This window comes from Gigantopelta aegis, chromosome 10 (assembly GCF_016097555.1).
Source record: "Gigantopelta aegis isolate Gae_Host chromosome 10, Gae_host_genome, whole genome shotgun sequence".
Classification (NCBI taxonomy): domain Eukaryota; kingdom Metazoa; phylum Mollusca; class Gastropoda; order Neomphalida; family Peltospiridae; genus Gigantopelta; species Gigantopelta aegis.
Window position 1 is genome coordinate 77,947,347 of NC_054708.1, and position 16,221 is coordinate 77,963,567.

General features: G+C 36.4%; 2 protein-coding genes across 5 annotated transcripts; one reads left to right on the forward strand and one right to left on the reverse strand.

Moving 5' to 3' along the window:
* Positions 1–462: 462 nt before the first annotated feature.
* On the reverse strand, positions 463–1,432 carry LOC121382839. The gene is made up of 2 exons (XM_041512466.1): positions 1,274–1,432; positions 463–660 (listed from the first exon to the last, which is right to left on the reverse strand). The coding sequence occupies exons 1-2, from the start codon at positions 1,427–1,429 to the stop codon at positions 478–480; spliced, it is 339 nt and encodes a 112-aa protein (XP_041368400.1). The 5' UTR covers positions 1,430–1,432; the 3' UTR covers positions 463–477.
* Positions 1,433–3,147: 1,715 nt separating this feature from the next.
* On the forward strand, positions 3,148–11,277 carry LOC121384508. 4 transcript variants are annotated; one of them, XM_041514920.1, is made up of 3 exons: positions 3,148–3,400; positions 6,716–7,008; positions 8,956–11,277. In XM_041514920.1, the coding sequence occupies exons 2-3, from the start codon at positions 6,792–6,794 to the stop codon at positions 9,534–9,536; spliced, it is 798 nt and encodes a 265-aa protein (XP_041370854.1). In that variant the 5' UTR covers positions 3,148–3,400; positions 6,716–6,791; the 3' UTR covers positions 9,537–11,277. The 4 variants fall into 4 exon arrangements, with proteins under 4 accessions (XP_041370854.1, XP_041370855.1, XP_041370852.1 ...); XM_041514921.1 differs by having other exon boundaries at positions 3,149–3,400; positions 8,959–11,277; XM_041514918.1 differs by having other exon boundaries at positions 3,164–3,400; positions 8,938–11,277.
* Positions 11,278–16,221: the final 4,944 nt, after the last annotated feature.

Below are 16,221 nucleotides of genomic sequence, written 5' to 3' on the forward strand. Positions count from 1 at the left end.
GCTTGTTTAAGTAGGTGGTTATGCAATAGTTATTAAATTTTACTAAATTATATTTATGCGACCATTACAAACCCAATTTGCATTAGCCATAATGCACTGAAGTGACCACTGGTTCAGGTTTAATTAGCATTTTAATTTAATTCAGTTTAAAACATCGTGACGTTTACTAAAGTTAAGGAATGTTCGGCTGTTTTAAAACTCACTTTTGTGTATATAATAGCCTACATTTCAGTCTACAGCTAGGTTTAATTATGTGGTTCACAAGTGCTTGTGTTTGAGATAGAGTACAATCCCCGTTCCTATCGCTCCTTCAGACATGCAGCGATTCATCTTCGCAAGCCAACCGGTACCATTCCGTATATTAAACTGCAATTCATATACTATACGGAATGGTACAAGACAAGACAAGACACGACAATACGGAATGATACCATGGCTTGCGAAGATGGTAGCAACTGTTTTCTTGTAAGTAATAATTTATGTACCATCCCACATATCGAGACGCGTGGATCCCAAGCGGACCGAGTTGACGTAGACTGCCGTTGTTTTTTCTCTTGGGTGTTCCGTGCGGTCTTTTCCTTTACAGAAGCTTCTGGTAAACCTCGTCTTCCCAGCATCATCCAGCCCGATCACGAGGACGCGGCAGTAGACCTGTTGGTTCTGTGTGATAACAAGCAGGGCAATCAACCAATAGTTTTGCTAAATGCCTATTGGAGATACGGCCATGATCACATATTAGCCTAGATACGGTTTGAATCAAGTTCTCGTAAGATAAATGGTAAGCCCCCTAACGACCATCCATGCACATTTCCTTATATATAATAATAACAATAAATGGCCAATGTCCAGAAAGTAATTAAACCATTTTAGGCTTCTTCGAATTCGTCAAAACCTTTTTAGAATTATAATTTCACAAGCCAAGGTCCCATTCCATATAGCATACTGCATTTCGAAATGCAGTATACTGTACGGAATATATAGTACTACCTTGGCTTGCGAAGACAACAAATATATGGCTCCTCTAAACTAAAATGACAAACGTTATTATTGTTGTTTTTGTTTTGTTTTGGTGTTTTTGTTGGAGGGGGTGGGGATGGGGGTAGGGGTCGAAGGAGAACAAACTCCTTCCAGTTGTCACTAATTACTGCTCTGCGTTAACTCATTACCCACTCCACCCCCATCCCACCCCACCCTCAATATGTATAATTATGTATGCACCAAGTATTTTATAGACGAGACCACTCGCCTCGATATATTATCTGTCACTACGTACATTTGCTGGTGGTGCCAGCGACTCAAAATATTCATCATCAAGGTAGAAATGATTCCATAGTTTGTAAAATCCATAGGCAATCGCTACTACGATTAAACCTTCTGTTACATAACCCATGAACCTGTTGGCGTACGAGAAACCAGTCGACGTTACCATGTAAGCGTTCAGTGACGTCGCTTCTATTGTTTAAAATATCACATCACATCGGTATTTTCGCCACCACGGTGTAATAAAGATATTTACATCATATCCACAACCATGAAATATATAGAGGATACTGAACGAGTTACCAGTTATTATCTAATTTATGTCCCTCGTGACATAAAGTTAAAAAGTTTGTTTTATTTAACGATACCACTAAAGCACATTGATTAATTAATCATCGGCTGTTGGATGTCAAAATTTGGTAATTCTGACACGTAGCCTAGTCATCAGAGGAAACCTACTATATTTTTCCTAATGCAGAAAGGGATCTTTTATATGCACTTTCCCACAAACAGGAAAGCACATACAACGGCCTTTGACCAGTCGTGGTGCACTGGTTGGAACGAGAACAAAACCAATCAGCTGAATGGATCCATCGAGGTGGTTCGATCCTGCGACGCGTGCACTCAACCGACTGAGCTAAATCCCATCCCCTCGTGAAATAATGTTCACTTTATACGAGTTATAGTGAGTGACATGAACATTATTTCACGAGAGACATACATTTTATAATAATTGATTTTGAGTTTGTAATTAACCTAATTCTATTTATTATCCCAGATATTTTTTTTCAAACAATCGTCACAAAAAGAATACAACGAATCCTCATGTTTATAATAAAAATAAACTGCTCTTTAGGTGTCATATTGAAGAAAGAAGCTAGGGTTGTAGTTGGAAACAAATTGAAATATTTATTTTTACATTGTTCAGTGTGGGAAAATTTATATTCATTAGCATTACAATCCGTAATAGCGGGGTTGTCTTAATTCCGGATTGTTTTTACTACAAAATAAGGAAATATTCCGGTCTTTAAAAATATTGGTGGGATGGTCTTTAGATGGGGTTAAACTATGTACACACACACACACACACACACACACACACATACACACATACACACGGGGGCTTTGGGGAGGGGGTTTTTGGTGTGGTTTTGTTTAGTTTTCTTGTTTAATTTTTTTTTTTTTTGCATGTTTTGTTTTTCTCTACCAGTTACGTCTGTGTCTGATATACTGCAATAAAATAGCATTTCATTTCTACTTATTTCAGTGCTTATATCCAATTAAGGTTCAAGCACGCTGTCCTGGGTACACACCTCAGCTATCTGGGCTAGCTGTCTGTCTAGAACAGTGGGTTAGTTGTTAGTGAGAGATCAGAGGGTGTAGTGGTCTTACACCTACCCATTGAGTCATTAAAACTCGCTCTGGGTGGGAGCCGGTACCGGGCTGCGAACCCAGTACCTACTAGCCTTATGTCCGATGGCTTAACCACGACACCACCGAAGGCGGTATCTGGCCTCAGATTACAGTTATCTTCCATTTGGTTGTCCGGAAATTTGACCGCGCAAGTAGTCTGCTGTTGGACTGTGATTGTTTCATGGCAGACAGCTATGAAGTGGCAACTATTTGACTGAAGTGACAGGGGAGATCATGTAGTTTGTAAACATGTGTAACTTGTTGACATTGAAGATTGTTTGTGGTAATTCCGGCCCATGCAAAAGTAGTGCTTTTTGTGTAAAATGGGAGTAGTCCGGCCTGGTTTAGAGGGTGTGTCTGTTTAAACCAATATGCTGGGAGAAAGAGCTTTTCAGGGTATGTGTCCCCCAGGCAGGCAAAGGTACATACAAAAATCCACGGGCCTCTGATATTAATAAACATGATATAGCCACTAAGGCTATATAGAAACATATAGCGAAATTAATTGTGGTCTGAGGCCATCTCCGATTATTCGACGCGCCCTAGTGATGGGAGATAACTATAACAATCTAGATGACCTTGCCATTGAATGGAAAAAGAAAGAAAAATCTGTCAAAATTAATTATCTCTCTGCAATGGCGCATAAATGCATTCCTTGAATGTAGCATACGTATTTGGCAAGTGACATATGTTTTAACATCTTCGAAGCACTGACAACCTCGTCTTGGTAGGTAGCTATTCGTCTAGACGCTAAATGCTGTCATTTGTGGTGCTTGTTTACTTTTTCTTTTTCAGCTGACTGTTGTCTGTGTCCTTGAATCGGGTCAACGATCGTACGATACCATTGTTTTCATTCATGAAATTTGAAATTACGTATTTGAAATCAAGGACGGAGAGAGAACGGGTGGGAATAACTTACAGAGTGCATTATAGTGAAAATGGAACCAAATTCCTTGAAATTGGAAAACACCGGAACCTAGCGTTGGCTGAAACGGTATCAAAATCTTAATTATAGGGCTAAAACTAAACTGTAAAACGTAACCTCGCTAAACAAAACAGACATGTGGACAGACTTCAGTTATCACGCTCTCTAAAGGTCAGAGACCAATCTCTTTCAATATTGTGCAATCTCTGCCTACCAAACGGTAGTCAAAGATTCCAGATCAAAATTACAACAACAATCCTATGTTTGATGTTAAATACATTTACGTCAGTCATTTTCGATCATGTCACAAATTAATCACTAATGCACACACTACAGGAAGAAACCAGTCAACAAATACATATTTAACCGGAACATTATTGCTGTCAGGTTTCTTCCTGTAATGTGTGTATTAGTGATTATATATGTGAAACGTAGTATGTTAATTCTCACCTCACCTGATCTCCCCCCATCCCATCTCCCTCATCCCCGTACCTTCATCTCTTTGACCCATTGTCTGCTTCTCATTACAACCAGGCAGGTGGAACTTAAACCAGTGGTAAAGCATTCGCTTGATGCATGGTCAGTCTAGCATCGATCCCCATTGGTGGACCCATTGGGCTATTTCTTGTTCCAGCCAGTGCTCCACAACTGGTGTAACAAAGGCCGTGGTATGTACTATCCTGTCTGTGGGATGGTGCATATAAAAGATCCCTTGCTGCTAATCGAAAGAGTAGCCCATGAAGTGTCGACAGTGGGTTTTCTCGCTCAATATCTGTGTGGTCCTTAACCATATGTCTGATGCCATATAACCGTAATTAAAAATGTGTTGAGTGCGGTATGAAATAAAACATTTCTTTCTTTCATCACAACCAGTGCTCCACAACTAGAATAACAAATTAAAGGCCATAATATGTACTATCCAGAGTTCAATTGCCAAATGCAAATGAAAGTTGAATTTGGAAAATATTTTTCATTGCTAAATCGCCAAAATGCCAATTCGAAAATCATCTTATCTATTGATGTACCACCATTTTTTGCTTTTTGGATAAATGAAACATGAATTTGACAGTTGATTTTCTCAGCAAATTTGCCATATTACTAATATTTTATGGGCTTCAGTCTAAACCCTGACTATCCTGTATGTACTATATGCTGCATCTAAAAGGTGGGGGTGGGACGTGTTCACTTGATGCGCAGTCGGTCTAGGATCGATCCCCGTTGGTGGACCCATTGGGCTATTTCACGTTCCAGCCAGTGCTCCACAACTGGTATAACAAAGGCTGTGATGGTGCATATAAAAGATCCCTTGCTGCTAATCAAAAAGAGTAGCCCATGAAGTGGCGACAGCGGGTTTCCTACCTCAATACCTGTGTGGTCCTTAACCATATGTCCGACACCATATAACCGTAAATAAAATATGTTGAGTGCTTCGTTAAATAAACCATTTCCTTTCCTAAAAGATGAGAGCTAATCAGAAAGAGTAGTTCATTGCATGGCAGCAACTGGTTTTCCTATCTAATCATCTGTGATGTCTTTAACCATATATCCTACACCATATTGATCACCGTACCATTCTTTATTATTTGTACCCGTGAAGTATTTTCAGTGGGTTTTTCAATATCAGCTATGTTTGTTAATTTCCGAGACAAAAGAGATTCACTATTTTTTTGGTCTTTATATCAAAATGAGAATTAAGATAAATTGTTTGTTAAACTTAATCAGGATTACAAACAAACACAATTACCATGATGTCAGCCGTTCTTATCATATTATGTGACATTATCCAATGACTTCCGATATTGACCAATTTGAAACAATAATTAACTCAGCCATTTGATTCTTACTTACACTTCATCCGAGGTGTTTCGAGTGAGTTTGTTTTGAATTACGTCCCACCCTCCCCCCCAAACACACTACTTTTTTGGTTAGTTGCAAAACAAATTCATGCTGACAAATAGTTTATTTTATATATGGAAAAACATGTTCACAAAATTTGATGGAAAGAATCTCGGGATAGTGATAATATCTGTAGGCTAATGTATTTTTATATTTACTAACCCGGCTGATTTTAGATTGTTTGTAACAGACCTACAATCCTGGAACACAATGAATTTCATTGGCAGTCACAACGGAATGACTAGATGTTAAGATACAATGTACAGTCAAACCTGTCTTAAGCGGTAACACAAAGGAGTAGATAAAAGTGGCCGCTTAAGACAGGTGACCGCTGAGTACAGGTTGCCACATATATAGTCTTTAAAACATTTGTTGTTGTTTCTTGTTTTACCGTCTGTATTGCTAATCAACAGATGTGTGCTTCACAGTTGACTATAAATCAGCATTTGACATGTCGTCTCCTTCAGAAATAATGCAAATGGAATGTATTAAATTAACCGTTCTCAACAAGTTTGTTTTCTTTTTCCATTTAATTATTTAATTCCTACTCCATGCAGTGTATTGTCAAAGTAAGTGAATCTACAAATGTCAAGCGTAGCCTGCCTAGGGGCAATAAGATGCATGGCAGAGGCATACTTTCATAACTGATACAGTAGAGATGTCAGGACTGAATGGGTACTAGTATTCCTGAATGTGTGAAGATGAGTTATTTGCTGCACCTTATCGCTGTTGTTAAAATAATCCCTTTTATATAATAGTAAAACTTTACTGTGGCCGCTTAATACAGGTTTTTTTAGCGATTTGGGATACAATTTAGGTGGCCACTGACCACTTATTACAGGTGCATTTACATTATAAATCATTTGGGAGGGAAAAAGGTGGCCGCTTAAGGCAGGTGACCGTTGAGTACAGGTGGCCGCTAGGACAGGTTTGACTGTATATGAAAATAATGTTTCCCCCGGTATGTTGACAGGCCGAGTAGAAGGAATTAAGGATTGTAGTCTACATGGCTAACCATGTTTTAAGTGAATGGTATTTTATTTTATTGACTGAAACAAATATTGTTCTATGTCCAAAATAAATGTTTTTTCATAGTATATATGTTGTTTGGATATTGATAAATGTATTTACAATTTGAAAAAGTTTTAAGTGAATGTGTGATAAGTGCAAACACTATTTCTGAGTTTAACTGCATGTACATTTAATTATATGCATTTTCAGAACTCTTGCAGGTCTTGCATAAATTCAGCTACAGGCCGGTGTTTTGAAATGTGTTATGTGAACTGACCGCTGCACGATGAGTAAAGAGTTGCCTGGAGGGGCTCAAAATGATTCTAGTGTATTCTCATTGCTGCGTAACTTTGATCGATACAACGATGACAATTTCAAGCTGTCACAGACACCACCGGGAGGACTAAACTCACCTCCAAACAGTGCCACGCAGAAGAGTAGATTCCCTACTCTGGAACAAGAGGACAAGAACACAGTAATCATTCATACCAGTGGACCATCAGGTTTGTGAATGGTTTTTGTTTCTCCCTCTCCCTCCCTCTCTCTCTTCCCCTTGCTCTCCCCTCTCCCTCTCTCTCTCTCTCTCTCTCTCTCTCTCTCTCTCTCTCTCTCTCTCTCTCTCTCTCTCTCTCTCTCTCTCTCTCTCTCTCTCTCTCTTTTATTTTTAAATTTCATTGTTTTACTTTAAGTTTACTTAATTTTGTTAACATGCACTGAGATGAACATCTAATGGATGCAACGGTCAGTGAAATATTCAATTCTGTGGAATTCTTGTTAATTTACCTGTTTACTGGTTACCTTAGATCTCAGTAAAATTACACACGCAGGTAGATTAATGTTGGATATGGTCAGACAATTGCTGGTGTTTAAATAATCAGTAGTGAAATGGTACATTTTAATTTTATAAAAATGCTAAATTGAAAGAAATGATTTTAATTTTTTTTTATTAGTGACCATCAGGCAAGTCCAAAATAATTATTTGTTGTCTAAAAACATGGATTACTAGCATCAGACAAACATACTTTTAGAACCCCAGTGAAGTGACAGTGTCTGCAGGGTTCAACAAATCCACTAGTATAGCCCTTAATTGGTCCCGGCTAGTGAATTTGTTGTCTGGGCTGGTGGAAATTATCAGCTGTATCAATATAATACACAGGTCACTAGCCAAAGCTTTTGTGAGGGCTAGGGACTTTCTGATACATTTGGGACTACGTAATTGGTCAGTTCTTTGATTTTAGATGGGAAGTCTACTTAATCAAGTGTTTTACAGAATTATTTACAGTAATAACGCATGACGGCTGATAATGTCCATTACCATTTTAGGGGTGACAGTTTATCCCACAATACCTTGTGATGTTAATAATACTGGCACATATTTGTTTGTGTCTAGACAGCAGTAAGTAATAACTTTCACTGGTTGCCTGCCAATCAGGAATCACAGGTGCCGGCCACGGAAAGAATAGACCTATTAACTAACAAAACACTCAGTTTATCATTTCAGTATGTAGGTTAATGCATGGACAAAACATGATACAGTTACAAGTATTTCAACACTTTAACAATAGTGGTTTATTTTGAATTGAAAAATAATATATACTTATTGCTGGCTTACTGGGATGGATATTATTACAGAACATTGTGATACATGCCTGTACGTTTGTTTCTTCAGTTCTAAGACTAATTCCTGACATCTTGTTCCTGCCAGTGCTCCACCACTGGCGTAACAAAGGTTGTGGTATGTACTATCCTGTCTGTGGGATAGTGCATATACAAGATCCCTTGCTGCTAATCGAAAAATGAGTAGCCCATGAAGTGGCGACAGCGGGTTTCCTCTCTCAATATCTGTGTGTGGTCCTTAACCATATGTTCGACGCCATATATAACCGTATATAAAATGTGTTGAGTGCGTCTTTAAATAAAACGTTTCCTTTCTTCCTAATTCCTGACATGCCGCGTTAAGTATTACGTAACCATTCACTCGGATGGTACAAACTGGCTGAACCCGTTTTATATATAATAGCTGTCACATTTAACCATTTTATTAATTAAATATAATGATATACTTGTTGATATTAAGCAATAATTTTCATTATATATCGTTGAATATGCATACCAGTCCAAAAGCCTTGCACGAGCAAATTCCCTTAAACGTGTAACCTCTATGTAATATCCTGGTAACCTGGTTTATGCCAGACGACACAAGTGCCTCATATGAAAATAGCCACGAGAACAGCCAGTTGATTATATGACAAGATAAACTTTATAATTTCATCAATTAATTGCTATGCAATTGACTATTCTCATACGAGGCACTTGTATCATGTGACGTCGCCTTTACATGTATCTGCTCAAGATTAATGTAATACTGATATTGAATACATACATGCATATTATATTTTGACATAACACGTTTATGTTTTCAATTTGAGCAGTTGTGGGTTTCTCACCAGTAGGACCATCTCCGGTAAATTCCGACAAGCCCGGGAATATCCACGCCAGTGTCGGGCAGCCAAGTTATGCTATCAGTGACGAGGTCTTGAGAAGCAAACTCACAGCTGTGACTCCCGGCAGATCATCAGCATCACAAGCTGCATCACAGGCCCCACACAGCAGTGACCAGACATCTCCTTCCTCTAAGACAATAGCCAAGCTCTACGAGAAGGCTGTCGGCCGGACCTCTCAGTCCCAGCCCTCCTCTCCGCACATTGTGCGAAGGATGGTGAGAATTTCATCGATGGACAACTTTGAGAAGATTAGTGGAGGAAAAGGAGAGATGAAGGAGGAGTTGGTGATGGCCGGGAAGAGTCAGGTTGTGGCAGCATCAGCAGCTTCTGTAGCAGTGGCTTCCTCTGAGCAGGAACATGCCAAAAGGATGTGTCCAGTTCCAGAGATGAGTTCCGATTCTATGGACTCTGCGTTCCCACAGACTAACCGGTCACGATCAGGGTTAGGGCAGTGGCTGTGGGGCAAGGAGTCAAAAGTGACAGTGAAAGATAGGGAAATGAATTTCATTTCACCTACCTCGTTTTGACGAAGTCGAGAATGTTGTATGTTATAATTTATCCTGTTAATGTGGACTGCTGAAAGGAGTTAAAAGTTATTGTTAAGGACAGAGAAATGAATGTTATTTCTCCTTCTTACTTTGTTTTCACTTATTCAATTGTTGTTCTCAGAATGTATGTTGTAATTTATTCTATATATGTGTATCAGTAAAATCAGTAAAATGGGTTGAAAGTTATGGCAGAAGACAGAGAAATGTATTTCATTTCAAATATGTTATTCAAATGTTGTATTCAGAATGTGATGTACGTATGTTATAATTTATCCTCTTTGTGTATCAGTAAAATGGATTGAAAGTTTTGGCAAAAGAAAGCGAAATGAAATGATACGTTGTGTTCAATTTTTTTAATGTTGTATTCAGAATGTAATATACAGTAGAATCTCGTCGGTTCGACCTTGGAAGGGTCGAACACACTGCAACGCTGAAACCAAAAATGAGGTGCCGAGTTTTTTGTTCGGTAAACCCTTATATTAACTGCTGAAGGGTCGAACACATCCAGGGTTGACTATAAGCCTTTGCTCAAACTAAATTATCGGTCCCATCTGTGTTAATAGCTATATTTCCCTTGAACTTGTGATCCATCAAATATCAAATGGTAAACCACCAAACAGGACTAACACTTGCTGCGCTTGTGCAGTTGATTATTACAACCTTCGGATTAATTATTTAGGCGGAACAAGCTATAAAAAGAAATGTTTTATTTAATGACACAGCCATAGATGAATCGGGGAATCGCAACACTAGCCATGCAATCATTTCATTACCACACTTGTCATGTTGTTTGTTAAGCGACTATCGGTAATGATCTTTCAAGTACAGCTAGTGTTACCGCAACTGTTAGATGAACCGTGATACCAATCAAACAATTAGTGCACAAACGGGCCTCAGCATAAAGCGTTACTTTGAAAACGACTACATTTCTGGAAAGTGGACAGTGCTGGGTTTTTTATTGTTGAAATATTCAAATTGTTTGGTAATAAATTCATGTAAATACAGACTAAGAATTTGCCATTTATTTATTTTATTTTAGTGCACTTACATGTATTACACAATTTGTATCTAATTCAACTTTCTAACTGATGTTACGGAAATGTCCGATGTTGATCGAATGGTTCGGTAGAACTACCCAATGGGTTGAACACTTTCTTGAGCACCGACAAGGTTCGAGCCAATGGGATTCAACTGTATGTTATGATTTATCCTCTTTGTGTATCAGTGAAATGAGTCAAGTTATGGCGAAAATCAGAGAATTAATTTCATTTCACGTACGTTTAATTGTGTTCAGTTATATTCAGATGTTGTATTCAGAATGTAATGTTTGTTGTAATTTATCATGTTTGTGTAGTGGTGAAAGAGTCTGAAAGACCGAGAAAGGACTTTCATTTTACCTACTTTGTTTACAGTCATTCAGATGTTGAACTCAGAATAGATGTTTTTGAATGTTGTACTCAGAATAGATTTTTTTCGAATATTGTACTCAGAATAGATGGAGAAAAGTTAAAGCTGCAGAATCTAGTTTTTAGGCAGCACAAAATATATTCAAGTAGTAATTACCACTTTTTTTACCGTTAACTTACACATGACTTACACCTTTAAAATATGTAAATTTCTTCTTTTTGTCCTACCGGCCTCGGTGGCGTCGTGGCAGGCCATCGGTCTACAGGCTGGTAGGTACTGGGTTCGGATCCCAGTCGAGGCATGGGATTTTTAATCCAGATACCGACTCCAAACCCTGAGTGAGTGCTCCGCAAGGCTCAATGGGTAGGTGTAAACCACTTGCACCGACCAGTGATCCATAACTGGTTCAACAAAGGCCATGGTTTGTGCTATCCTGCCTGTGGGAAGCGCAAATAAAAGATCCTTTGCTGCTAATCGGAAGAGTAGCCCATGTAGTGGCGACAGCGGGTTTCCTCTCAAAATCTGTGTGGTCCTTAACCATATGTCTGATGCCATATAACCGTAAATAAAATGTGTTGAGTGCGTCGTTAAATAAAACATTTCTTTCTTCCTTTTTGTCCTTATGATTGTAATATCAGAAAATGCCAGGGCTAGCTCTGGGTGAGCAGTCAGTTTTACCAAATAATCTATTCAAACTAAAATTGTAGAAACTAACAAAATATCAATTATTACATGCAATTATTTTGCTTAATTAAAGGGAAAGACCCCAGTTTCTGCACATGGAAGTGGACACTAAGTTTAGTTAATCTACAAACACACTACAAGTATAACAGAGAGAAGCTGAAATCTGTGATGTTTAAACTGGGAAATACTGTCCAAAAATAGACGAACTCGTCTCGATAACCATTAGAATTTAAAAAAATGCATATTGGGGTATTACAAAAACCTGGAGTACCAGAACCACTTCAGGTATACGAAAATGAATATTCTAAATAATAAAATATAAGTACTTCTAATTTAAAGTATAAAATATGGCTTTAATAGTAAAAATATGCCATAGTGTTTAAAAACTAGGGTCTGTCACTTTAAGATAACAGTAACCAATTGTTTAACTTTTTAGATATGCAATATTTTCTGAGATGAGCATGTCCCTGACCCCCCTGGCCCTCATAAAAGTCTGGGCTCTTTGGGTGTATACATTTTCCTGGGCCATCAAATTAAAGTACAATCCCCCACCCCCACCTCAACCCCTTGACTTTGAGATACACTCTGCTGGCCCTGATCTTGATTTAAATCCTGGCATAAACATTTAATGGCAGTGTAGTGTTGTAGCTTGCTTCTGCTTTGGCCCTGACAAATATTACTATAAATCTTACACTGTTACTATTATTCTTCTGTTACCTTTCACTATCCCTAACATAATCAGAAAAGTATAATGTATTGTATTTTGAAAAACTTGTGTTGTCCTAGAACGATTTTATAAGAAAATTTACTTAGCGGTAACTGTTGGTGAATAGCTACATGTATAGAATAAGTACCATGCAGAGATGAATAGGGAATAATGTATAACTTAAATTACTACTACAATAGTATACAATTTCAAATTTTAAAATATATTTTTTATATACATGTATGTCATTGTAACGCAAGTATAGTGCTTTTAGTGGCTGCAATATTCAGAAAGGGTTACAAGATCTACACTTTGTACAGTTTCATTCTAAATTTAAAAAGTTATTTAAAATAGTGCATGTTACATGTACTTGTACGTGCTTTGAGTATATCTTGGATAATCAGTTGACCACTGTATTCCATGTCTGTTCATATGCATGTTGGTCTTATTATGTCACTGTGTAAGTGTTATGTAAATGAATGATATCACTCATGTTTCCAATTAATATTAATTTTTATTTGTTTGCTGAATTATTTTCACTTGCCCTGAGCTTCAGCGAGTGACAAATGAAAATTATTTTACAAGGGACATAAATTTAATAATAACTGGTACCAATTTGGTTATTATTTTTGTTACCACAATAAAAAAAATTCTCTAAATTAAGGCCTTTTATTTTTTATATTCATATAATTTTTTTTATATACATTGTATATATATATATATATATATATAAAAAAATGTAAACCACTTTACATTCTGTTCTGATTACTGCTGTAACTGTATTTTATTCATGCTCAATGATAATTTTCAAAAACCAAAGTTCTATTTATTCTCAATCTATTCTGCTTGATCATATACAGCTTTTCAGAGTTGGTATTTCCAGTCTATTTTATTGTTACAACCATCCACATTATATTTCTTCCTGTTGTTTGATATTTTTAGTTTCTGACCCAGTTCTCATAATAACATATTGACTCACCTTAAACTGTTGGAATACCTTCTTCACTGTTAACTGCAGCAGTGCATACTATTAAAGGGGCAGTTTTGGTGTTCTATGAGGACCAAAAAAGGTGACCGAAAGGTTAACTTGTGAATTGCATCTCCATCTTGACAGCAACTGCCTACATTTTTAATGGATATGTGATAAAGATTCTATGTACGTTTTTTCTCTTTGCTAAGGATTCTTATGGAAACAACTGTTTACAACGGGTGCTTGGGTCCTGTTTGGAGTTTCTAGATGTATGATTACTACCAGTTGATGGATCACTCATGCACGCTACGCTATATTGTCTGTCTTCATATACAGTGTTTATATATATATATATAAAGACAGGCAATATAGCACAGCGTGCATGAGTATTCCATCGATTGGTACTAAACATACATCTAAAAACTCAAACCAGGACACAAACACCCGTGCTATTTAAACCGATTGGCAACACATTAGCTGTTTAAGATATTTTTGAGTTAATTATGCCAAGATGATATGTAGGATCGATTAGTTTATAAATACATGTAAAATAGTGAAAAATGGCACTTTTAACTTTAAGAATGCACCTTGAAAAACCAAGGTAACTGATCTGTTTGTTGCATTGATGTATACGTGTAGTTGACGATGTACATGTATGTTGACAGTTGATTAAAACTGGTTGTGTTTTTCATAATTAGCAAACATGTTATAACTAATATTAGCCAAGGAGACGAAATTATAGCATTAACATTTACACCATAATGTGAAAGGCATTCCATAATAGCACACCTTGGTTAGAATGGCATATAGAACAGAATACCCGGTACTGCTCTTGATTATATACATGTACAAAATGGTATATGTACATGCGTAACAATCTCTTTATTGTACACGCACAATTCAAAGTTGCTGAAACAAAATCCAGCAAATGAGGAGAGTTTCACACTGTCATGTTCTAAAAGAATATGCATTACAGTAACTACATGTTTTGAAATGTGTTTTTATGTCATGGATGTGATGGTTCAATATTTTCTATACTGTAAAATATTACACAAAAGAAGTAAATATTTTTATACTGATAAAATAAAGTTAAATTAAAATTAAATTAAATTAAATTAAATTAAATTATTTCCATACTGATTTAAATTAAATTAAATTAAATATTAAAAATAAAATAAAAGTAAGTGAAAAAATAGTAATTCAGTAAGTAAGTAAATAAATAATGAAATGAAACAATGAAATGAAATAATATAAGTACATATAAGTTTGAAAGATTTGACCCAGATTAAAATGCACACATATCCAAATTATACATTCATAATGTCACTTGTTCTCCATATTACTTAATTAAGTATATATAATTTATATGTATGTATGTATGTGTGTGTGTGTATGTGTGTGTGTGTGTGTATATATATGTATGTATGTAGATATGTGTGTGTGTGTATGTATGTATACATGTATGTATGTATTTAACCCTAGTAGTACTATTTTTATATAGCTACATGTAGCTCCTGTTCCTGTTACTTTATTAATGTGCTTATATTCTATGAAGATTCAGTATTAAGTGTAACTGTAACATTGCTACCTTTATGTACCGACATGTACTTACCCAGCATTAAGCCCATCAGACTACCTCTATAACTAGTTAATCAGCATTAACCTGCAGTACTACGTAACAGTATTTAGTAGTGCTATTTGTATTGCTAGTCAGTCAGCTTTTGCCACAGCAATTCTAACTTTATTGCTATTCAGCATTAATTAAGGTGGGATTGATCCTTGTCAGTGGGCCCACTGGGCTATCTCTTGCTCCAGCCAGTGCACCATGGTGTGTGCTATTCTGTTTGTGGAATGGTGCATACAAACGATCCCTTGCTACTAATTAAAAAAATGTAGCAGGTTTTCTCTCTAAGACTGTGTGTCAAGTTCAAGTTTTTCAAGTTCTTTATTTGCCTTAAGTTAAAAAAACCTTATCAGCATAAATACATACATATATAATCACAATATATATACAAATGTACAAATACAGGTGGAGAGTGATTTAAGAATTAATGGTAAAATTAACATAGTATACTAGTAATAGTGGTGGGATGTACATATATATGTGCACTATAAACATTATCGTGGTATAGTAATAATTCTAAATATATATGTATATATATGAAATATGATTAATATACTAGCTAATGAAACGGCAGGTAAGTGGATGTCACATTTAAGTAAGCTGCAGTAAATAGTTTCTAACTTTATTTGCCCAAACTAAATATTTTCCCAGGTTATTGATGTCTCTATTGTTTTCAGTTGTTAATAGTTCATTGAGCCTAAATGCGCTTGGACGTCTGTGGTAACATTGTTTAATATACTTATTCCTCAAATCATTCATAGCTGGGCAAATAAAGATAAAATGATATTCGTCTTCTATATCATTAGAGTTACAAATAGTGCATTTTCTTTCGGCCCTGTCGATTTTCCTATACCTTCCGGTTTCTATATTTAATTTGTGTGCACTAATTCGGATCTTTGATATTTCTTTTAAGTGATTTAATGGTATGGGTTTTCAAAGATATGTTTGTAGCTTGAATTCAAGTAACAAAAATGTATATAGGGTACCTTTCGGTGAAGTCGTTATTCGGCTAAAACAATCTTGTTTAAAATTATCGTAAATTCTTTCCTTAATTATATTATATTCTCTGTTACCAACATGCGGTATGTTCCATATATAGTTTAGTCCAAGCCTATTTAGTTCTTGTTTGACTCGTGTTACCCAGTTACCCTTTTATCGTTGTATTTCCTCATATATAGCTAAAAGGATACAATTTTCAGTATTTCGTATTTTAATCCAATATTTAAAAATTATTAATTTTCTCGTAACTTACCAAATGTTCGACATCCAATAG